General features: G+C 40.3%; 1 protein-coding gene across 2 annotated transcripts in view; it reads right to left on the bottom strand.

Moving 5' to 3' along the window:
* LOC145351770 (gamma-aminobutyric acid receptor subunit beta-2) overlaps positions 1-25,792 on the bottom strand; it is a 244,747-nt gene extending 218,955 nt beyond the window's left edge. The window contains exons 1-3 of one of the 2 annotated variants that reach the window (XM_080201394.1): positions 25,707-25,792; positions 20,539-20,630; positions 19,702-19,769 (exon numbers count right to left, since the gene is read on the bottom strand). In XM_080201394.1, coding sequence (XP_080057520.1) covers positions 19,702-19,769; positions 20,539-20,611 — 141 coding nt within the window. In that variant the 5' untranslated portion in view covers positions 20,612-20,630; positions 25,707-25,792. Of the gene's footprint in view, positions 1-19,701; positions 19,770-20,538; positions 20,631-20,778; positions 20,994-25,706 lie in introns of those variants that run through there. The other variant, XM_080201395.1, reaches the window with a different exon arrangement.
* Between the last annotated feature and the right edge of the window lie 193 nt (positions 25,793-25,985).

The raw sequence follows: 25,985 nt of genomic DNA, 5'->3' as shown, positions 1-25,985 counted from the left end.
ATGTGCTAGTTTTATTAACTCTTGAAGTCTCATAAGAACATAAGAAATAGGAGCAGGAGTCGGCCATCTTGCCCTTCGAGCCTGCCCCGCCATTCAATAAGATCATGGCTGATCTGTTGTGGCTCAGTTCCACTTTCCCACCCTCTCCCCATAACCCTTAATCCCCTCTCTTATCAAAAACCCATCAACCCGCTTCTTAAAAATATTTAGCGAGGCAGCCTCCACCACTTCAACGGGCAGAGAATTCCAGAGATTCACCACCCTTTGAGTGAAGAAGTTCCTCCTCAACTCCGTTCTAAACCGCCTCCCCTTTATCTTGAGGCTGTGCCCCCTAGTCCTACTGTCTTTTTTGAGCGGGAAGAGTCTCTCCACCTCTATCCTATCCATCCCATTCATCATCTTATACGTCTCAATGAGATCTCCCCTCATTCTTCTAAACTCTAGCGAGTACAAGCCTAGTTTATTCAGCCTCTCCTCATAGCTCAACGCCCTCAACTCCGGTATCAGCCTAGTAAACCTCCTCTGCACTCCCTCCAGGGACATGTACGGCAAAATTCAACTACATCTTTATGCAGTACATGCCAATAAAAATGTTTTTGTATTTTTGCTTGAGTAAATGACCTCATTCTGGTACCTCATGTGCTACCCACAACAACTCCTTTCTATAACCTACTAGTAATACAACTTGATCAATTTCTATCCATTTTGCATCTGCCTGAATATGTAATGGTTTCTACTTTCGCATTAAGACATCATTTATATATCAAGACTCTTTTTCTGATGCTTTCTGATATAACTGCTTTATCTGTACATCTTTCTGTTGTAATTCTGCCAACTTTCCCAAACTAAAGATATCTACTTCATCCTCCGCCTGTTCTTCCTCAAACATCTGACCAAAAATGGTTTCTAATAACTGAACTTCAACCTCTTTATCTTGTTAGTGTGGAGATTGGCACATGTTCATCCAGAAAGAACTCTTCAAATGTACACAGTGAAAATATAACAAAACCTACTCCAAGTTTTAAATCAAAGAAAAGGTTTAATAAAGAAATCTCATTGCTCCAAGACTGAGGCCTCACCCTGGGTCATTTCAAGAAAAACACAACACTTCCCAACAAGTTCTTATTTAAGCTGGTCAGCTAATCACCACATCATTCTGTCATTGGTTTCCTGGTTTACTGGATCAGCTGACCCTTATAGCTTGTTACCATTGGTCACATTACAACAAATACAATGTTTTTACATGTTACATTCTAAAAGCATATGCACACTGCCCACCCCTCCTCCCCAATTGCCTGGCTCCCAATTGCTGACCTTCCTGAACACCCCCCCACCACAAACCACTGGCCTACAAGACCCCCTCCACAGTCCCCCCACTCCCCAGGCCATCCCCAGTCTCTTACCCCTCCAGCCCCACGGCCAGCCCTGATGGGCAGTGCCACTGTTGTCAGTTTGGCACTGCCCAAGGGGCAACATCCTTTCCTCAGACTTTTGGGGAGGCCAGCAGAACGAGGATGCCTGTTCCCCATTAGTGGGGAGAAGTTGTGAGCCACATGTGCAGGGTGGTGGGGGGGGCAATGAGAATGCTAGTGGGCCCGGATAATACCGTCTCAGGCCCCTAATCATATGGAAATCAGCACGGAGCTGATTACGGTACCAAAAAATGCATTTGGGAGTCTCCTGCTGCTCAAGCAGCACAGCAGGCCAGGAGAATCCCAGCATTTGGCTTTAAAGAGCAATTGTGACTAAGAGTTAAGCATGCTTGAATTTTAGTTAAACACAGGTGCAAGCTACAAAGTGTCTGCAAGCTGTGACTTGACACTGTGATGACCAAATATGGGAAATTGAGTTAGCCTTTGCAGCACCGATATAGGTTGGAGCTGTGTCCTACCAGCAGTCTTGGATGAGTGTTGTGGAGTTGTTTACAAGTAACTCCATTTACTGATTGGACAATGTGATTGGTTTCTGCTTACACCGCTGACTGAATGCCAGAGAACTTTTGGAAGATTCTGAATAAAGGCATGTGTTTCAACTCTTTGTCTTCAGTGATAATTCAGATCACAAGAGTGCCCTGAGGGAATATTTTTCAGATAAGGACTGATGCAGATGGAGGATGAGAAAGTAGGGTCCCGAACTTGTGTTTCTGTTTGAACAGAGGGGAGTATGATAAGATGAGGGCGGAATTGGCGAATGTAGATTGGAGGCGCAGATTGGTTGGTAAGACGGCTGAGGAACAGCGGAGGATTTTTAAGGAGATCTTTTTCAGCACTCAGCAGAAATATATTCCGATGGTAAAGAAGGACTGTAGGAGAAGAGATAACCAGCCGTGGTTATCAAAGGAAATAAAGGAGAGTATTAAATTAAAAGCTGATGCGTTCAGAGCGGCTAAAAATAGTGGGCAATCAGAAGATTGGGAAAGATTTAAAAAACAACAAAGAATCATTAAGAAAGTGATAAAGAAAGGAAAGGTAGAGTATGAAGCTAAACTAGTTCTAAATATAAAAAATGATAGTAAAAGTTTTTACAAATATATAAAGAAGAGGAGATTGGCTGGAGTGAATGTTGGACCCTTGGAGGACGAGAGGGGGGACTTAGCAGTGGGTGACAAGGAAATGACTGAGGCTTTAAATGAGTTTTTTGTGGCGGTCTTCGCGGAGGTGGACACAAATAGCTTGCCGAATATTAAAGATGGAAGGATGGTAGGAGGTGAGGTCCATAACGCGATTGCTGTCACTAGAGAAATGGTGCTTGATAGACTAATGGGACTGAAAGTAAAGTCTCCGGGACCGGATGGAATGCATCCCAGGGTTCTGAAAGAAATGGCTGAGGTGATAGCGGATGCCTTAGTAATTATTTGTCAAAATTCGCCAGACTCTGGGGAAGTGCCGGAAGATTGGAAAATGGCTAATGTTATGCCGTTGTTTAAAAAAGGTAGCAGACAAAAGGCAGGGAATTATAGGCAGTTAGTTTAACGTCCATAGTTGGAAAAATGCTAGAATCCATCATCAAAGAAGAAATAGCCAGACACCTAGAAAAGAACAGTTTGATCAAGCAGACACAGCATGGATTCGTGAAGGAGAAGTCATGTTTAACAAATTTATCGGATTTCTATGAGGATGTGACTAGTGCAGTAGACAGAGGGGAACCGGTGGATGTGGTGTTTTTAGACTTCCAGAAGGCATTTGATAAGGTGCCTCACAAAAGGTTGCTGCAAAAGGTTAGGGTGCACGGAGTTGGGGGTCAGGTGTTAGCGTGGGCAGAGGATTGGCTGTCTAATAGGAAGCAGAGAGTTGGAATCAATGGATGCTATTCTGGTTGGCAGTTGGTGACGAGTGGCACACCACAGGTATCGGTGCTGGGGCCTCAACTGTTTACCATTTACATAGATGATCTGGAGGAGGGTGCTGAGTGTAGGGTAACAAAATTTGCTGATGACACGAAGATGAGTGGAAAAGCAAATTGCGTGGAAGGCGTGGAAAGTCTGCAGCAGAGATCTAGATAAGCTGAGTGAGTGGGCAAGGACCTGGCAGATGGAGTATAATGTTAGTAAATGTGAGGTTATCCACTTTGGTAGAAATAATAGTAGGAGGGATTATTATTTAAAGATCAAAAAGCTGCAGCATACTACGGTGCAGAGAGACTTGGGGGTCCTTGTGCACGAATCGCAAAAACCCAGTCTGCAGGTGCAGCAGGTGATCAAGAAGGTGAGTGGAACGTTGGCCTTTATAGCGAGGGGGATAGAATATAAAAGCAAGAAGGTCTTGCTGCAACTGTACAGGGTACTGGTAAGGCCGCAACTGGAGTACTGTGTGCAGTTTTGGTCGCCGCATTTGCAAAAGGATATATTGGCCTTGGAAGGAGTGCAGAGAAGGGTCACTAGGCTGATACCGGAGATGAAGGGGTTAGCCTATGAGGAGAGATTGAATAGACTGGGTCTGTACTCGTTGGAGTTTAGAAGGCTGAGGGGAGATCTTATAGAGACATATAAGATAATGAAGGGGATAGATAGGGTAGAGGTAGAGAGATTCTTCCCACTTAGAAAGGATAGCAGAACTAGAGGGCACAGCCTCAAAATAATGGGTGGCCAGTTTAGATCGGAGTAGAGAAGGAACTTCTTCACTCAAAGGGTGGTGAGTCTCTGGAATTCTCTGCCCATTGAAGTGGTGGAAGCTACCTCGCTGAATAAATTTAAGTCACGGGTAGATAATGTTTCTGATAGACAAGGGAATTAAGGGTTATGGGGAGAAAGCGGGAAAATGGAACTGATCCACTTTAGATCAGCCATGATCTTGTCGAATGGCAGGGCAGGCTCAAAGAGCTAGATGGCCTAATCCTGCTCCTATTTCTTATGTTCTTATAAGGACCACAAAGATGGAATCTACATTGGGAATGGACCTGACCACTTCATTTTACACCGGATAGAATCTATTTTCAGTTAAAGAATTAGAGTTAATGTTTAGTTAAAAGGTTAATATTCGATGAAGAGTTTGTTCTATGAAAAGAGTTTAAGTGATATAACGATTGTAAGTTTGAGTTTGGTACCTAATATATTAAATAAACATAAGTGTGTTTAAGTGAATCTGAGTCGACTTCTGTCCTTTTGTTTGTAACATTAAACTATGAGGCCAGTAGCGGAATAACAATCGTTACCTAGGATAAACCATATCCCTGAGAAAGATAATTCTTCTGTAACTCCTACCATCACCTTACAACTTTCACCAGAATCTCCAACTTTACCTAACGTAACACTAATCTTTTCACCATTAATTTCACATATTTCCACCTTTTCTGGAAATATTCCTTCTAAATTACATATCTCCTAGTTGACTCGATCCCATACTGCTTAAAATCTTAACTTCTTTATCTACTCCTCCTGGTACACAAGCAAACCTTACCCACACAAGTAAATTCTTTAAAGAGATCTGACACTCACTTATTAGCCAATCCCTGACCAGGCTGTACATTATTTTGCACCTCTTTAGCTTCAACTCTGGCTTAATTTACCATTTCAAGCAATCCCACTGGCTTATCCTGTTTTACCACGTCTGTCTTCCTAATGCTTTTCTTAATACTGTGACTTTGTGTATCCAACTTCATTACAATGAAAACATATGAGGCTTTTTATTTCTCTTCCACCCTCACATATTTTCTTTTAAACCTGAAGTAAGCTATCTTTACAATCTCCAACAAGGTTTCTTTTGCCTTTCCCACCTGAGGATTTTTCTTCCCCACTGTCTATCACCAAACCTTGATTCATGCATGAACCAATGCAAAATCATCTACCCTTTTTGATGCTATTTTTGCAGTTTTACACATTTGCACTCAAGTCTTTCCAGTTCCTGAAATTACAATTCTCTCTTTTTCCCTTTATTTTGCAATTCAAACTCTCATTGTTCTTTTTTATATTTTAATTGTAATTCAAACAGTTTCAATTCTTTTGCTCTTTGTTGCCTCCCACTTCTTTTACCACTCCCTCTCTTTTTTTACTTCAAATTCTAATTCAAGTTGTCTCATTTCTTTTTCATGTTCAAATTGTTTCATTTGTTATTGAATTCTGGACAATTCCAAGATAAACTGTGTTTCTGGCAATTTTAAATGCTAAGCTATCATGGAAATTCTCTTCCGTCCTCATCCCTTCAAGTAACATCAACTGCAGCTTGTTTGCTAATTCCAAAAAGCTTTGCTTTAATCACTTTTGGTAAACCATCCCAAGTGACTCCTTCCACACCCAGGAAATATTTAGCCATTGAAAAACCACCTGAAAAGAAACAATGGTACTCAACACTCACTGATTTTGAATTCAGTAAACCTAAGCAAATCAAAGAATTATCGTTTTTAATCCCACAAGAGTCCCCAATTTTGTTAGGGACCTGATCGCAACTCCAAGGTATACTGTGAAGTTAGTCTAGGTCCCAACTAGTTTTGATTTTGGCATTAATGTGAGGATAAAGTGTTTCACACCAGGTGTGATTCCATTGATCCATTAGGAAGTTTTTATTAAAACAAACTTTATTTGCAATACAGTTAATTATAACAAAAAGTTAGCATAACTTTTACCAATTGAACTACTTAAACATGGCAAGATACTAATCTTAGCTACTAGCCTTTCTTTATTAGTTGCAATTTAAGCAATCTTCCTCAGACTCAAACTCCTCTTCAAAACACATAGTTAGCAAAAACACCCAGGCATACATGCTAGTAGGTGTTGGCAGTCCTAGAGTCTTTTAACACTTCTGGAGAAAGATACATATTTTCTAACAAATCCCAAACAGCAATTGCCAGAATGAAAGGGGGAAGAAAAAAAGAGCTCCTGCTCCTTGCAGATTCAAGCAGAAACTGCCTGTTTGTCTCTGTAAGCTTAGCTCCACCCAGTCACATCACTCTGCATCTTATCAATCAACCAAATTAAACTCTACTCAGAAACCCCAGGGGACAACCCAAAAAAAGAAGCAAAACTGCATCAGCTCAGATTAAAACAAACACTACAATATCTAAGATCAATTATGCTTCTGCACTCTCAGCATGTGGGCTGCCTAGTAGACAGATCAGCGCCATAAACCAGAGTTGAATTTTAAATATTTCTTTCACAAGAAAGATGGCATAGTACATTTTTTAAAGGCACGGTATCATCACACAGTTGTTAATGTTTCTGTCTCAGGGATAGCTATATAAACCATGCACCTTAAAGCTAAAAGGAATCTACAAATAAATATAGGCCAAGCAGTAAAGGAGCGTGAGCATCAAGGAAGAAGGTAAAAGAGGGAAGGAGCTGACAGATGTTTGATCAGGAAAAAAGCCTTAATTTTATTGCTCTTAGGTTGTTAGTAAACAACAATAAATAGAAGTTATGGCAGATCACCTCAACCCTGTTAAATTCACATCCTGTGCCAGATGGGGAATTCAGGACACTTCTCATGTCTTGGACAATGGCATGTGCAGGAAGTATTGCCAACTGAAGGAGTTTGTGCTCCTGGTTTCAGGATTAGAGCAGTTGCTGACATCACTGCAATGAATCTGGAAGACTATCAGTTACATGGATCTATATTTCAGGAGGTTGTCACCTCATAGCTTCAGAGTGGATAGGCAGACAGGAAATGGGGATCATCAGACAGACAAAGAGGATCAAGCAGAAAGTACAGTATATTAATGTACGAGATCGGAAACCCCAAGGTATATTATGACGTTAGACTAGAGCCCAAAAATCTGCTTTTTTAGCACTAACATGAGGATAAGATGTTTCATTCCAGGTGTGATTGATACACCAGGGAGTTTTCACCAAAATACACTTTATATTACAATATAGTTCAACTATAACAAATGAATCTGTTTAACATTTGAACAACACTTAACAAGGAAAACCTAACTCTATTAGTTCCAATCCAAACAATATTCATCTTATAGACCAAATCATAAAATCCTACTGTGCAGAAGGAGGCCATTCAGGCCATCGAGTCTGCACCAACCACAAGCTCACACAAACCCCATTCCTATAACACCATGCAATTACTCTAGCTAGTCCCCCAGACACAAAGGCAAAATTTAGCATGGCCAATCCACCTAACCTGAACATCTTTGGACTGTGGGAGGAAACTGGGGCACCCGGAGGAAACCCACACAGATACAGCAGAATGTACAAACTCCACACAGACAGTGACCCAAACAGGAATCGAACCCGTGTCCCTGACACTGTGAGGCAGCAATGCTAACTACTGTGTCATCCCTGTTAACAAAAATCACAGGCTTACATGCTTGTTCTTGAGTACAACAGTCCTAGAGCTTTTGGAACACCTCTGGAGAGATGAGAGGGGGATCACTCCTTTTAATCAGCTCCAGTCTGCAATTGGTCTGTATTTTAAAAAATATAACTAAAACAATTTTTACTGCAAGTTTAGCTCCACTCATCAGCATATTGCTCTGTCTCTTGTCAATAAACGTAATCAAAACCCTGCTCTGAAACCCCAAGGGAAACATAAGTAAACAAAAAAAACCTTTTGTTTAGGCAAACACACCATTCACTAAATTTAGTCATTATCCCGCTTTCTTAGCATTTGAGCTGCCCAGACCAATCAGCACCATACAAAATAGAACTGACTTTCAAACATATCGCCTGCATGAAACATAATAAAACTATATTTCTTAAAGGCACAGTATCATCACAAGTAGTCCCCCAGGTCATCTTGCTCTATTCAGTTTTGAATACTGAGGAGGGCAATGGTTCCTCTGGAAAGTACAGCCAAAGCTAAACCAATGACATCAGGGTAGCTCAGCTGTACAGGAGCAGTTGGAAAAGGTCAAAGTTCAGAAAAACAATACTAACAGGGAATTCAATCGTAATGGGATCAGACAGGAGCAATCATGACAGTGTGATTTCAAAATGGTATGTTGACACCCTGCTGCTGCTGTTAAGGATGTCACTGAGCATCTGTAGAACATTCTGAAAGGGGATGAATGAACAGCCAGTGGTCATGATCCACATATAGAAAGAAGAATGAGGTGCATGTTTTAAGGAGTTAGTAAACAAATTAAGGACATCAAAGGCACAGTGTTAACCTCTGAACCATTCCCATTACCACATGCTTGTAGTTACAGAAATAAGAGGACAGTACTGATGAATGTGTGGCTGGAGAGATGATGCAGGAGAATGCAAAAACAATGACATAAGAAACCAAAACATGGGTAAACAAAATCCAGACCCCCCAATCCCCCCAAAGCCTGCTCCGGCATTCAATACAATAAAGCTGATCTTTTACCTCTATTCTACTTTCCTGCTGTTCCATGTGTCCCTCAATTCTCCAACAGACCATAAAAACTAGTATCTCAACTTAAATATATTTAACAAAAGAGCAATTGCAATCCTTAGTGGCAGATGATTCCAAAGATTTCATAATCCTTTGAGAAGTTTCTTCTCAATCCTACGTTATCCTGAGATTGTGTGCACTCGACCTCTCCCCATTCTAGATTTCACAGCCACAGGAAACAACCTGCTGTGTTCAAAGCCTTTCAGAATTCTGTAAACTCCAATTAGATCATTTTCCCTCATCGTTCTGAAGTTCGGGTATAGGACCAATTTACTCAGCCTCTCATCACATGAAAATCTGCTTATTTCAAGAAACTACCTAGCGAAACATCACTGCAACACCTCCAAGACAAGTATATCTTCCTTAGGTAGGGAATCAAAACTATGCAGAATACTCCAGGTATGGTCTCACCAAAGTTGTGTACAAATGTAGCAGGGCTTTATATTCATGCACTACATACTCCTACAATAAGGGCCACCATCCTTCATGTCTTCCTTACTGCTTGCTGTACCCGCATGCTAACTTTGTGTTCCTGGCACATATATGCCCAAATCCTGCTGAATATCAACATTTACAAGTTTATAAGTAAATATATTCTGATTTTCTGTTCCAACGACCAAAGTAAATAACATCACATTTCCCACAAAATATTCCATCTGCTACCTATTGGCCACTCACTTAGCCTGTATAGATTTCTTGACAACCTCTGTGCCTTCCACACAGCTTCCATTTGTCAGCAAATTTGAATATATATTTCCCAGTCTTTTCACCCAAGTCGTTAATATAGAATATAAGTAAGAGGTCCCAGCATCAATCCTTGCAGCATTCCACTCGTCACAGCCCAATATGAAAATGTCCCATGTATCACTATCTTTACTTCCTGTCCATTAACCAGTCTATCCATGCCTGTATATTTCCCCTAATTCCATCAGTCCTTATCTTGTGTATTAACCTTCTATGTTATTCTGGAAATTGAAGTATACTGCATCTATCTGTTTTCCTTCATCTATCCTACTAGTAACATCATCAAACAGATAATAAATTTTCAAATAGCATTTCCTTTTAGTAAAACCATGTTGACTTGTTCTAATCATACTATGTTTTTCCAGATGTGTTGTGAGGACTTCATGAATAATAGATTCCAACATTTTCCCAACAACTGATGTTAGGCTGACTGGGCCGTAGTTCATTATTTTCTCTCTCCCTCCTTTCTTTAATAGTAGTGTTAAATTTGCTAACCTGTAGTCTGTAGATTCATTCTAGAACCTAGGAAATTTAAAAAAAAATCATAATCAACACATCCATTATCTCTGCAGCTATCTCCTTCAGATCTCTAAGACGTAGGCCACAGGTCTCATGGAGTTGTTAGTTTTTAGTCATTAGGTTTACCCAATACTTTTCTCTGTTGATATTAATTACCTGAGGTTCCTCACTCTTATTAGCCCCTTAGTTGCTCTCTATATCCACATGTAATTTGTAGCTTCGATTCTGAAAGACAAAAATATTTGCTCAAAGTCCCATAATTCCCTCCATTTCTGCCTCCAACTGACCAATGTTTACTTTACTTAATTCCTCCTTGAAAAACCTCTTGAAATCTGTTTTATTTTTCTATTGTTAGTTAGTTTATCTCAATCTATTTTTCTATATCATCTTTTTGTTGGCCCTTTCTATGGTGGTTTCTATAGCACTTCCAGTCTTACTGTCACTCTTTGCTACATTACAAGTCTCTTCTTTTGTTCTAAAACTATCTTCAATTTTCCTAGTCAGTCAGAGTGGACCTTTGTAGATGTGTTTTTGTTTTTTAATGAAATAAATTTTTGCTGAAGAGGAATGTTTTTCATTTTATCATCATACCTTTTAGTTTACTCATCCTATCGAACTTTGCCAGCTCTCCCTTTGTATTTTTAGATTCTGGGACATGGGGATCAGCTCTGGGGAAGGTGAAACCTATACAAGTGGATAATCTGCACCTTAACAGGGCTGAGAAGAATATTGATGTGGGGAGATTTGTTAATGCTGTTGGGGAGAATTTAAAGTAGCTTGACAAGGGAATACAAAACTAAGAGTAGATTCAAAAGGGAAAGGTGCAAAGCTGCAAATGAAAAATAGAAAATTAATAAGTATGATAGTCAGACAAAACAAAGATTAGAAAAGTATACGGCAAGGAGTTTTGTAGTGCTAACAGTGTATGCTTTAATGTAAAGAGTCCAATAAATAATACAGATGAACTGAAGGCAGAGTAGGCCTGTAGAAGCACAGCCATTACTGAAACAAGGCTTAAAAGGGGCAGGAATGGACGTTTATCATTCCTGGTTACAGGATTTTTGGAAAAAACAATAGATAAAAACAAGGAAGGCGACGAGCAATATTGGTTAAAGAGACAATTAAATCAGTGAGTAAAATGATCAGCCAAGAGGATCTCAGTTTAACACATAGTGGCGGCACAGTGGTTAGCACTGCTGCCTCGCAGCGCCAGGGACGCAGCTGGGTCACTGTTTGAGCGGAGTCTGCATGTTCTTCCAGTATCTGCATGGGTTTCCTCTGGGTGCTCCGGTTTCTTCCTACAGTCCAAAAGATGTGCTGATTAGGTGCATTAATCATGGTAAATTCTCCTTCAGTGTGCCCAAACACATGCCAGCGTGTGGTGTCAAAGGGATTTTTACAGTTACTTCGTTGTAGTGTTAACGTAAGTCTACCTGACACTAATAAATAAACTTTAAAAAACATATGGCTTGGTTGGAGAAAACTAAAGGCGCAGTCACACATGTGTGAAATTGATCTCCAAATAGTCTGAGATGAATAGAAATGTTCTGAGAGGTGCAAACTAATAGGGCAATAATGCAAACGAAATTTCAACTAATTTCAAATATTAACTGGGATAAAAATCAATGAAAAAGCACATGGGTATGATTTTTAATAAATAATTTTCTTTTCACAACATGGAGAGATGATACGAACATTGTAATTAAAGGGAAGGGTACGCAATGTTGGATGGGATAAACAGCGCAAGAGGAGATATTAAAGGGTTTAAACCTTACAAGTAGGTAAACAGAGCATAGAAATAAATTGGTCATTCATGCATTGGCAGGCTGTGGCAAGTGGAGTACCACAGGGATCGGTACTCAGGCCCCAGCTGTTCACTATATAACAATGGTCTGGATGTGAAAACAAAAACTAATATTTCCAAGTTTGCCAATGACAAAGCAAAATGGGAATGACTGTTGTGGCATAATGGTTAGCACCGCTGCCTCACAGCGCCAGAGACCTGGGTTCAATTCTAGCCTCAGATCACTGCCTGGGTGGAGTTTGCACATTCTCCCTATGCCTGTGTGGGTTTCTTCCGGGTGCCCCAGTTTCCTCCCATAGTCCAAAATGTGCAGGTCATGTTGACTGGCCATGCTAAATTGCCCCTGAATGTCAGGGGGACTAGCAGGGTAAATACATGGGCTTATAGGGATAGGACTTGGGAGAGATTGTTGTTGGTGCAAGCTCAATGGGCCAAATGGCCTTGTTCTGCACTGTAGGGATTTTATTCTATGAAATTTTACGAAGATGCAAACTGGCTTCAGGCAAATTTGGACAAACTTGGCAAATGGTCAAGAACATGGTAGATGGAATATAATGTGGAAAAATGTGAGGTTATCTTTAGCATCTGTTCCTCTACTTTGGTGGGAGGAACAGATGTGCAGAGTATTTCTTAAATAGTGACAGATTAGAAAGTGTAGATGTGCTAAAAGATCCAGATGTCCTTATGAAGACTAACATGAAAGTGCAGCAGGCAATTAAGAAGGCTAATTGTCAATTGGCCTTTATCACAAGAGGAGTACAGGAGTAGTGAAGTCTCGCTTCAATTGTATAGAACCTTGGTTAGACTGTATCTGAAATACTGTGCAGAGTTTTGTTCCCTTGCCTTAGGAAGGATAGGTTGCCATAGAGAGAGTGCAATGAAGGTCTCCAAACTTGTTCCTAGGATGGTGGGACTGTCTTGAAGAGAAATTGGGGAAACAGGACTTGTATTCTCTAGAGTTTCAAAGAATGAGAGACAATCTCATTGAAACCTAGAACATACTGAAAATGAAATACAGGCTAAATGCAGGCAAGATTTTTCCCCTAGGTGGGGAGTGCAGAACCAGGGGACACAATTTCAAAATGAGGGGGAAGCCACTTATGACCAATGGACTGAATGACTCCTGCTCAAGAGAATCAAGAGGGGAAATAGCAGAGGCTCTGATGATCATTCCTTAATCTACTTTGGCTACAGACGTGGTGCCAAAGCAATGAAGGATATGTAGAGTTAACATTGTACAGAAACAGAGGAAAGGGCAGACCAAGTAATAACGGAGCAGTCAACCTCTGTGTCTGGAGAATAAGAGGAAAAGTCTCACTGATGGTATCAATTACTATTAAGAAAGGCATAAACTAATCAAGGACAGTCAGCACGGATTTGGTAAGGGAAGTTCATGTCTGACTAACTTGATTGAAATCTTAGAGGAAATACATGTAGACTGCATGTTTCATACAGTCTACATGGGTTTTGGCAACAGTTCTGACAAGCTTCCACATGATAAAAGCAGATGCAATCCAAGGGAAAATGGCAAGTTGGATTCAAAATTACCTGTGGCAAGAAACAAGGGGTACTAATTGATGGACATTTGTGACTGACAGCTATTTTCAATGGGGTTCCACAGGCTCAGTATTAGGTCGCTTGGTTTTTTTGTACATCTGCACAATTTAGATTTAAATTGGACCGGGCATAATTGAAATGAATGCAGATGTTACAAAATATTGATAATGTAGTTGATCATCACAAAGAAAGATTTACACTGAAGGAGGGTATCAATGAAATGCTAAGATGGGTAGAAAAGTGGCAAATGGCACTCAAGCCAGAAAACTGAGAATTAATAATATTGGGAAAGAGCAAATAAGGCAAAGGAACACAAAATAAATAACTGGATACTGATTTACATACAGTAACCTTGGAGTAAATGTTTACAGATCCAAACGTGGCAAAATGGGTATGGTCAGTAAAAGAAGACAAATGGCATAGTTTCCATTATTAGCTGAGACATTGGCCGGGGGTAGTGTGTGAGGGGGCGGGGGGGGGAGGTGTCATGCAGGAAACATACAAAACACTAGTTAAGCCAAAGCTACAGTACAGAGCACAGCTCTAGTCCCCATATTACAGGAAGGATGTGATCGCACTAGAGAGGTCTCAGAGTGTATTTATATGGATGTTGCCTAGATTGGACTTTTTTTGCTAGGGTTTTTTCTCTGCAACAGAGGAGACTGAGGGAAGAATTAATTGAACCATACAAAATTATAAGATTCAAGGGAGGACCATCCTACCCATTTTATTTCTCTCAGTAGAAGTCAATGGCCAGGGCAGATTTAAAATATTTATGGCAGAAGTCGAGGACAATTGGGAACTTTTTGTTTTACATAGGTGCTCAAGATCTGGAACTCACTGCATGAAAGAGTGGTAGAGGCAGGAAAACATTTAAAAATTATTTTGTTATGTACATGAAGTATTGTGTCCTACAAGGCTATGGACCAAGGGCTCAAAAATGGGATAAGACTGTATTGCTCTTTTATGGCTGGCATAGACACAATAGCTAAATGGCCGTCTTCCCTACCTGGGCAGCATGGTAGCACAGTGGTTAGCACTGCTGCCTCATAGCACCAGAGGCCCAGGTTCAATTCCTGGCTTGAGTCACTGTCTTTGTGAAGTTTGCACATTCTCCCCATGTCTGCGTGGATTTGCTCTGGATGCTCCAGTTTTCTCCCACAGTCCCAAGATGTGCTGGTTAGGTGGATTGGCTATGCTAAATTGATCCTTAGTGTTGAGGGGACTAGCTAAGGTAAATACATAGGGGTAGGGCCTAGATGGGATTGTGGTCAGTGCAGGCATGATGGGCCAAATGGCCTTCTTTTGCACTGTATGATTCCACATTAAGTTTCTATGGTCCTACAAAACCTTTCAACTCACAATGCAATACAATTCCTTCCTACAAGAATGCCTCTACATGTCATTCTGTTTACACAGAAGATCAAGATCTCCATTTGCACTGCATTTAAATCCAGAGGATAAAATCAACAACTAATGAAATTTATAAAGTGCACACCTCACATTATTCTAAAAATAGTACTCCCAAGAATTAGCCTTTTGGCTAAGATCAAGTGTAGTATTAACATGCTATACTTGGTTGAAATCATTAGGTTACATTTTGAATCTCTGGAATTCTCTGCCCGTTGAAGTGGTGGAGGCTGCCTCGCTAAATATTTTTAAGAAGCGGGTTGATGGGTTCTTGATAAGAGAGGGGATTAAGGGTTATGGGGAGAGGGCGGGAAAGTGGAACTGAGCCACAACAGATCAGCCATGATCTTATTGAATGGCGGGGCAGGCTCGAAGGGCTAGATGGCCTACTCCTGCTCCTATTTCTTATGTTCTTATGTTCTTATGTTCTTATGAAGCAATTTTTAAAAGAGGCATCTCGGCCTTTTGGCTAAGATGCAAATGAGATCAAGCCTTGGGGGAGGTGCAATGCTTACTCCAACCAGCTTGGACCATGTAGATCAAGCCATGTCTTGTCAGTTTGGATCAGGAATGTCCCACATGTTGCAACTCTGAATTGGACTTGATTTGATTGAATTGGATAAATTTAAAAAAACTGCACCAGAGTATACAGTTCCAGGTTTCTGATACTTTAGTACAGTACACAGCTCAAATCTTATCAGTATGACAATTTGAGTCATATGATAGTGTCAGCACACCAAAAACATTCCACAGAAGAATTGCTTCAGCAGAATTTAACAATTGAAAATATTAAACTCACTTATTGTTTTAAAAAATTCAAAGCACATTACTGCTAAACTTGTGACATGACTAAAATCTATTGATGACATTCTTGTCACAGATCAACGGTCCCTCATTCTAGAACAGTCCTGAAAAAAAATTGTATAAATCAAGACATTTAGTTACATTTTAAAGATTCCTACAACTCAGTCTGTAACATTACAGCAGGTGCTTAATTCAGAATGGTGACACTGATCAGTAATGAGTGATATTATTACCAGCCTTTCCTCAGGGGATATAAACTTATCTGTAATGTAGTCAAAGCTCTTAAACCCCAATAATCAAGTCACTTTTATGGGTCATTAAATAAATTTACTCTGTGATAACAATATCATAACTTCCCTCAGTCTTTAATGCAATTTTTGATTTATTTATTAAAACAAAAACAATGAAAACGTAGAAGACTAAGCTTTGTTTGGATTCAAATGACGCATTGAACTAACAACAAGCTTCACAACTGCAGTTGAAATTATCTGAACTTTTCAATCAAGCTGTAATATTCATTTTCAACTAAGTATAAAAGTCAAAATTACCATTGCTGATATTAGTTGACAAACACACTGCACCACTGTGACATTTCTGTGCCCAATATTTTAATGGGCATGAATTAACACTTGCATTAAAAGACAAGAGAACTCAGTACATTAAGAATTTTTCTACTAATGTCACCAACAGTATGCTCTATGTTATATCCACCATTGCATTATACTTTAATTTAATGCCTCAGCAATATTTTAAATGCTCGGAAAATTGGTACAAAGATCTGCAATCATGAAATACATATTCTGAAACATATCTGATATAAAACAGAAATATAAGTCCATTGCCATCTCAAAACATTCCAAATACAGGTACATAATTTTTGTTTGCTTTTGAAAAAGGGAGGAAAGAAATTTAACTTGCCTGTAGTGCAAAATGGACAGTAGTGAATTAGTGAATACAGTCCACTTGATTTTATTTTAAAAGAAATGTTGCATGGCATAAAGATGGGTTGTTCATTTGCTGTCAGTCAAAATTGGGCTATTGATTTGGAATGCCTTCACCACCTTGTTGCTTATTTCCGGAATTTTTGGTTGTGCATCAGATTTTCAGCATTGCAGATTTTTCTTTCTGGCTTATCAAAATATTTACTTATACAATTTCAATGTATTCATGTTTTGGCAACCTATAATTTACTTTTAATCTCACGCAACAAGCATGGAAATAAACTGTGCAATGCATTAAAAAATGAAGGGGAAATATTCTTATTTACTGAGAAATATGCTGTCTCACCAGTCAAAATAAATACATTTGAAAGTTAAACAAATTTCCAGCGGTCAAGAATCTAGATCTGTCTTTACTGTGTCATGCAGAAGATTGATGTACTCTGGATGTAAAATAACATGAAGATGATGGTGAAATAAACTTAAGGTCAGAACTGAAATGTTGTAATATATTCTGATCCAAAAAGAAAAATAAAGTTGTCTGAATACTCTAGGAATAATATGATAAATACTGGCCAACAAAGAAAACAATTTAGAAAACATGTTAGCTGGTGGTAACTTGAGGTGACCAACTATTACTTCCATAATTTCAATCATATATGCAAGCACAAATTATTAAATAAGTTCCACTTCATAATAAAGCATAATTATAGGAAGAATATGACAGTATCAGAATTATGATCCAATGGTGATTCAAGAAGTGTGACTATTCAATTACAAACTTGCCAAAACCAACTAAGGCAAAGTATCTCAGCAACAAGTATGTACAAGTGTTTGATACACCCTTCAGGCACTTAGAAGCTGTCTTTTTTTCTCCCTTTTTAATCAATATCAGTTAATATTTTTAAGTGAGGCTTGGGAGTAAATTTGCACACCTGTTTACTAAACAAATGGATATTTTCTCTCATAGTAAATGCTGGAAATGAGCGAGTTTACATATATGTTTACTAAACAAAGTTGATATTTTTTCTCTCAGCAAATGCTCGAAGAAAGCATGTTTCCAATTAGCAACATAATCAGTACTTACGTTTTTGATCTACTTGGTCAATAAACCAAACTTTTCCATTTTTAAAGAAGCAAACTGTTTTATATAAATTCCACCTTAGGGGTTCCTGATATGTAAACAAGTTGTTACCCAAATTGCCAGTTTCATAATTTGTTATAAATCACAAGAAACCCACTTGTATGTTCTGCCTGGCTACAAGAACAGCCATTTTTTAAAAAACTCTGCATAGTCTGAAGCAAAACTTCAGCATTAAGATAACAGTTGAGATGCACAAGATGTTATATGGGTTCACAATTTTGCATTCACAATGTGTTACAAATCAGACAGCCCACCAGCAGCATCTGTTAACTTTTTGAAAAATGTATTGCTCAGTGATTCTACATTGGATAACAAAGACTGCATGAAAAAAATTAATCAAATTCTACCTAATCAAGTATTACATGTTAGTTTAATTGGCTAGGGAGAAAACATTAGAAAACAAACTAAAAACCAGTTTTGAATAATAGAATGAAGAGGTGTAATGGTAGTTGCATCCAACAGTGATCGCTTTTTCATTTGTAACCAACTTACTTAAGGCTTACTTAATGCTTACTGAAAAATGGACAATATTGCAACCTATTTAATAAGTAAATCTGCAAAAAACAAACTGCTAGCTTAATTATTCTTCCTGTTGACTGCCCTGATTTTCAACAGCTGCTACTAACCTTCGTGGAATACCTGATGATATTGTAACACTAGATGGCAGTGCCAGAGGTCATTATAATGTGGCCTATATAACTGCCCTATAAAACTTCAGAAATTATGTTTTCCTAAAGAGACAACAATATGTTATATTAAAAGTGTTGGGCACAATCTTTACTTAGCTGTTATTTATTGTTACTACATTTTAAATTATGTCTAAACAGTATTGGAATCCTTGTCCTGGCCACAGTTAAAAATGGAGTTTGGTATAAGGTAGGTCATGATTTATTATAAATGGTATGCAACAAAATTCTGCCACCGCGTTCGCACAGTAAAAGATTTCAAACCGATTCAGAAAATACCCGACTTCCATTATATCCAGTTCGGTTACTTTTATTTTACTTTCTATCAGATTCCTTGATCTGCTGTAAATCTAAAATGATAAAAGATACCGAGAGTATCTATGACAGAACTGACACAATCGGGGCGTGATTGGTAGATCTGACACACAGAAGCATCAGTACCAGTAGTTCATGCGAGATAACACGCGTAGCTACCCGAGTTTCATCTACAACATCTGGTGACCTTGAGGTAGCGGTGAGTGTGGGGGAACTCCTCTGTCGAATAGCAAGTTTGCAAGCGCTGGGTGTTGTGCATTTTAAATGAGTTGGAATGACAACCTCCTTTCTCATGCACTCCAGTAAAGGCCGATATATCCAATGTGCATCGGAATTAAAATTGAAAAGCTTGAAAAGCACGGACGCGTGGCCCTGTCAAACGATAATATTAACTCCACCCCTCAGCAAAGAGAAACAGGCAAGTTCAACACACACATGTGTATGTGTGTTTATTTATCCCTTTGGATAAAGACGTCTAAGCCAGATCAAATGCTGGATTTCAATAGTCTTCAAGCAGCAGCTCGAGTGTAAATTGGAGGCTAGATTCATTGTGCTAAGTGTAAAAATCAGCAGGGGACGCTATTGCACGAAGTAACAAACTCCCTCCAGTACACTACCTTGACTAAAGGTTGCTTACAATTCCTCTCTGCTCAGCTCTTCAAACCAATGTCTAGTGCACAGGCATTCCAATATCACAGCATCCCCCCCCCCCCCCCTCAGCCAAAACCACAAACTGACTAAGGCTTCGTGTGTTTTGCTCATAAAATTCACATCACTCGCCAAACTTACGCGGCAAATATTCCGATCCAATGCAGGCGGTGCGAAGGAAATGAGTTCGATGTCAATGAATGTGTGCACACGCAGGCTTTCGGTGTAGGGGCTACCGAAAACCATCACTTACTGAGTGCAAACTTATCACACTATTTCCGCAAATCAGAGGCACCGTGGAGATAGTTTTGCTGGAGGACACGGGTGTACTCACCATATTGACTTCAGAAACCATGTCTATACTGGCAATGTCTATGTTCATGCCAACACGCACAGGGTCACCTGCAGACAAACAAGATCGCCCGCAATGTGATCTCTTAAATTTAACTCTTTGATGTAGCTTAGCAGAGACCAAGATCGTTTTATAACAGGATAAGTAGTTAACATGCCCCCTTCCCTCTCATTTCAGGGAGCTTAAAAATCATATTTATTGCAACACATATGACAAAACCCACCAACAACCCTTTTCCATGCAAACATTTACTGTATACTATGTGACCGGCATCTGATGTCCTAATTTACTGTGCCGATATTTTTTTTCGAGAGAGGGGAAAATAATTAGGTAACCACAGAAGAGACAGTTAAATGAAAATGCTGCTGGTTAGCACGTTTCATTCCATCTATATTAACACTAAAATAATTAGCTGAATGTGCTTTGGGGTGGAATGTGTGGCAGGACCGTCCGTTCGCCTGTTAAACAAATTATTTTGGAGCCCCTTTTTTTTAAAACAAAAAAATAAAATACCGGCACGGGGCTGGAACAACTTAAGAGCACAACTTATGAAACTGGCATCAAAAACAAACACACACACACACACACACACAAAACACCACCACAACAACAACAACCAAAAAGACCCATTAAAGATGATACTGGCGAAAGTGTGGATGGAATTCAGTCAACTTGAGATGATTTTAACTTTTAAATCATTGACAGAGCCGTCACACACACACACACACACACACACACACAGTGGCCGAGAAGAGGAGAAACAAGGCAATGAATAAAGGGGGGGGGGGGGAAATCACGTTAACATTTAAATCAAATTACCTCCAAAATCTGGCCTCAGACGGATGTCATAGCCCTTCAGCAGTCTGTCAACGGTCTCCTTCACCAATGACATATTACTGGGGTCATTGACACTAGAGAGGGAGAGAGAGAGAAGGGAGGAAAAAGAGAAGAGTTGAGAATGTTGTTTCTCTAAAGGTAAATGTGGCATTTGAAAAAAAATGTGAAGAAGTGCAGAGAGAAAGAGAAAGACACCTCCAGCTGCCCGGCGCTATGGCTTACCTTTGTGCACAGACCATCGCCACTAGCAAGGGGAACGAGAAAGCCCTAAAGTAGCCCCTTTTCCGAACTCTCAGCATCCCTAAGTTTTCGAGATGATTGCGGGGTGTGTGTGTTTTTATTTTCCCTCCCCCAAGCCAAGGCAGCAGAAGAGGGAGAGAGACACACACACACACACACACACACAGAGAGAGAGAGAGAGAGAGACACACACACAGGATCCAACTTATTCTGACCAGTGCAGTAATTCCAAGGTGGGGGGCGCCTGCGCACACTCTTCACTCACAACATCAAAAGGCAGAGGAAGCAGCTTCACTTTGCAAAAAAAAATGATATAAATATATATATAATAGATGCAGGGCTGGGGTAAAAGGGGGAGGGTGACGGTGGAGGGGAAAGGGATGAGGTACGGGCTGGAAAAGGGAGGAAGCGGGGGGGGGGGAAACAAGATGTCTGTGGCTGTTCTTTCGAAGCAACCGTCTGTTTTCTCTCCTCTCTCTCTCTCTCTGTAATTTTGTTTCTTCTTCTTCCCTCTTTTTTTTTAAATGCTGACCGCTAAAGCATCCGAAAATGCCGGGGAGGAAGGACGACCGTGCGCTCGCCTCTTCCAAAAATCTTGGCGCATGGTGCTTCTCGTTTTAGCAATCGCTATCCTCCTCTCTCAGCCGAGTCGTCATTCCCACAGAAAGGGGGAAGGACGGGGGGGTTGGGGGGGGGGTGACACAAGATATACAAACCAAAAAGAAAGGTTAATTCTCAGAGATGTGCAGTCAATAAACGCACGCACGGCCTTCTTTGTAAAAATAAGGAAGGGGGGGGGGGGAAATAGCCCCACTGAGATGGGAGCCTGCCAGCTTCCGCCTGGTACATTAATATTCGTGACCACGCAGGGACACGTTCATCGCCTCTCCCTTTCGGATAGGGTTGGGAGGGGTGGGGGTTATTTTAAAAATAAACATTTATTTTTTATTATAATTTGCATGTGGGAAAAGGACACCGAGCTGAGGTGGTTGTGTTACTGTGATTGTGTGTGTGTGTGTGTGTGTGTGTCGGCTTGAGGCTGTGAATGGGTTGCCTCCTGCACGCGGGACTGAACCGTTAGACCGCATCGAGCGCGTGGACCCTGCATGCAAGCTCGAGCCCAATGGCTTTTTTTCAAACTCTTAACGGACGCCGGGTCACGTGGGGAGCGGGCTTGAGGCGGGAAGGGGGGGGGGGGGATTTCCTCAGCTCTCACTCACTCACTCACTCTGTCTCCCTCACCGGGAGAAGGGGCATGGAGCCGAGTTGCAGGGGCACGCACTGGCTTCACATGAAAGCTGCCCTCTGCACTGGCTGTCATCATAGGCACAATTTCACGGCGAAATGCAGCATCTTTTTTTTGAAAGAAAATGCACCATGCACGTGCGTGGAGATTTTCACAGGGATGCCACTATATATGAGGCGTCTTTTAACACTTCACCCAAAAGATTTGCAATGACCCCCTCTTTCCCGCCCAAGTACAGTACGTTTTCTTCACTCGGGAGCAAAACGTTTCGTTTTGTGTATGTGCGTGGTGTTTTGCGTTATGAGCTGGGAGCGATGAATTGAAAATTATCCACAAGGATCTGAAGCCCGATTGAAGTTTTTTTTTGAATTTGGAACAAATTCCAGTCTTCGATGACGATTGCCTTTTTGGAGGAACTGGATTCAGGGAATGCAGTGCCTTGATGTAACTTTGAAAGTGGGAAAACTTCGAGCTGCCCCCATCCAAGCAAAATTTGTAACCCTTGAGGTCTGTAAAAAAAATTACAAGGTGCACTTGATGAGCAAAATGAGGATGCCACAAATTGAACAGTTCTTACGGCAGTTTTTGCAATATTGCGCCTGCTTTCGTCAACAGGTGGTTGTGGCTGATTCTGAATTTATTCAAGAGGTGTTCGAGGAATCGAATAGGGATTTTTTTTAAAAATTCATACCAGTTATTTTGTGTTTTCTAAGGCGAGCTCTCCTCATCCAAATCCCACAACTTGTTATGTAAGCTGAACCATAGCATTTTGCAGTGTTCGGCACCATGGTTACAAAATATTTCACAATTATTAGCGCAAGTTTTGTGCTAAAGTCCTAACTGCTTAACATTTGAGTCAAATAATTGCCAGAGTAGAAGAAAAATGGTGCATTTAGTTTGCCTCCTATCTTCCTGGTAGCCATATATAACGACTTGTTGGCTAATCGTGGCAATCAATCTCTATCATTTAGTCTACAGCAAACCAGCGCAGCGAAGAAAACTCCAGTAGTAGAAAGTTAAATACCTAGCAATTTATATTGGGTCAGGAAGGGGGAACTTGGCTAAAGATGTTGAAGAACCAATAATTGTCCCACCTGGATATATTCACCAATGAATGGCATACAACCTCAAAAATTCATGACCATTCAATGTGTCACTACATGTTTCAGGACCCAGCCTGACCATTTTTTTCTTTTCTGTGCAAATGGGTAGCAAATGTTACCATTTTCAATGATTCATACTTTAAAACTCCTCATTACTCGAAAGTAGACCAGATTTTGTTATATATAGTGTATTGGTTCTCGCACTCTTCTTCAGAAGGTCAGTTTGTTTTTTCAGGAAAACACTGGATTAATAAGATCATGCACAAGATGGATCATTGATGAACAGATTAACCAAGCATTGCATAATTCTCACATCTCAGTTGCAGACAAGCAGGGTTTGTGAATTGTAAACAGCTTGTAATCTAAGAAATGGGTGCATTTACAGACGATTTTAAGCACAGATGATAAATTACCAGCATATTTCCTAATATCCAGTATTTAAATTGTAAAGGCTGAAATGACATAATTAACTCAACTTTATTGTCAATTTATTTGATTACCACATGCAAAAATATGCTAAGAACTTTCGCAAAATTATACAACATCCATTCAAGATTATTACAAAATGCCATGGGATGTGCCCGTGTCAACGTACAACAGATTATTAGCAAAAATTGAAGTGCAAGAAAATACGTGTTTTGATAATTGGAGAAAGCAAACAGAAAACAAGGATAAAGGGAATGTTCTCTGATTGAGAGGATATAATAACTGGCATTCCATCTGAAATTGTTCTGGGCCCTCAGATTTTCTTTGTATGTATCAATGACTAGAATAGAGTTGTATCCCAGTTTGCAGATCACACTGTTGAGAGACAGAATTATTTGTGTAGATGTAAATACAAAGTTACAAAAACATATATTTAGTTATTTATTACAAGTAAGGCTGACATTAACAGCGCAATGAAGTTACAGTGAAATTCTCCTAGTCGCCACACTGACGTCTGTTCGGGTCAATGCACCTAACCAGCATGTCTTTCAGCCTGTGGGAGGAAACTGGAGAACCTTGAGGAAATCCACACAGACTCATGAGAACATGCAAAGTCCACACAGATAGTGACCCAAACCAGGAATCGAACCCATGTCCCTATTGCTGCGAGTCAGCAGTGCTAACCACCATGCCCTCATACCACCACAAAGAGTGAGCAAAACTACAACAGGTTCAGTCAATGCCAGAAAATGTGAGGTCATCCTCTATTGGGGGTGGCATGGTGGCACAGAGGTTAGCACTGCTGCCTCACAGAGCCAGAGACCCAGGTTCAATTCCCAGCTTGGATCACTGTTTGTGCGAAGCCTCCTCGTTCTCCCTGTGCCTGCATGGGTTTCCTCCAGGAGCTCCAATTTCCTCCCATAGTCCGCAAGACATGCTGGTTAGGTCCACTGGCCATGCAAACTTCTCTCACAGTGTTCCCGAACAGGCGCTGAAGTACGGCAAGAGGGGATTTTCACAATAACTTTACTGCAGTGTTAATGTAAGCCTACTTGTGACTAATAAATAAACTTACTTGGATCTGAGAAAGACAAATTGTAACATTTTTCTCTAATGAGAGACTAGGTCCAATAAAGTTTGTTATGCATCTGTAAAGACCAATAAAAGCTAATGCAAACATACAAAAAAAAGTAAAAGGATAATGGAATGTCAACGGTCTGGCCTACGTGTGACTTCAGATCTAGAGAGGTTGATTCTTACTGCCCTCTAAAATGGGAAATACAGGATGGACAATAAATTCTGTCCTTTCCAGTGACACTCACATCTTATAAAATAATAAAGAAAAAAATACAGAAGTAAAGAAGTGATACTACAGTTCTGCAACCCTGGGATGGCAAGAGGCTAGAACTGCTGCCTTACAGCACCAAGGACCCAGGTTCAACTCGAGTCTTGAGTGACTGTATGTGAAGTTTGTATGTTCTCCCCATGTCTGTGTAGGTTTCCTCCGGGTGCCCCAGTTTCTTCCCGCAGTCCAAAGATGTGCAGGTTAGGTGGATTGGCCAAGCTAAATGCCTCCTTAGTATCCAAAGGTGTATAAGTTAGTTGGATTTAGCCATGGCAAATGTTTGGAGTTACGGAGGGTAGAGGTGAGGGCCTGGGTAAGATGCTCTTTCAGAGAGTCAGTGCAGACTTGATGGGCTGAATGGCCTCTTTCTGCATGTAGAGATTCCATGATTCTATTCTATGATAAGGATTGGTCAGATGTCATTTGGACACTAGACCTATGGAAAGTGCTTGGCTTTTAAGATGGTACAATGTAAAGTAACCAAAATGATTCTGAGTTTCAAAGGCTTAAAGTACAAGGACACATTGAATAACAGGTTCACTGTATAGCCCCTCCAGAGTCTGTTCTGCCATTCAATGAGATCATGGCAGATCTGCAAACTAACATTAAGTATCTGCTTTCACCTGGAATTCCTTGATACCTTTGGTTAATAAAGCCAGATTTAAAATTAACAACTGAAATCGCACCAACTGGTGTTTTTGGAAGAGAGTTCCAAACTCCTACCACAAAAAGAAAACACTGTGAATGCTGGGAAGCTAAAATAAAATCAGGAAATGCCAGAAATACTCACCAGGTCAGACAGCATCTGTGGGGAGAGAAAAAGTTGTCATTTCAAGTCAAGATCTTCAGAAGTTCTGATGACAAAATTCATCATTGCCTCCAATGTGCCAGCTCAGTATAAGACAAGTATTTGTGGCTTTGTGGCCTAGGGTCTCAAACCCAAGACTAAGGACACTGCTTGTCAGGCAGCAGTGATCTCAGAGTTCCTATGTACTTTAGAGACTTGCATATCCTAAAACAGACACATGAAAGCACAGCAGAAGCACCACTAGTGGTGCCTTCACAAAAT

This window comes from Carcharhinus amblyrhynchos, chromosome 13 (genome assembly GCF_965287045.1).
Source record: "Carcharhinus amblyrhynchos chromosome 13, sCarAmb.v2.hapA, whole genome shotgun sequence".
Taxonomy (NCBI): domain Eukaryota; kingdom Metazoa; phylum Chordata; class Chondrichthyes; order Carcharhiniformes; family Carcharhinidae; genus Carcharhinus; species Carcharhinus amblyrhynchos.
This window is presented reverse-complemented; position numbering and strand designations above follow the sequence as displayed.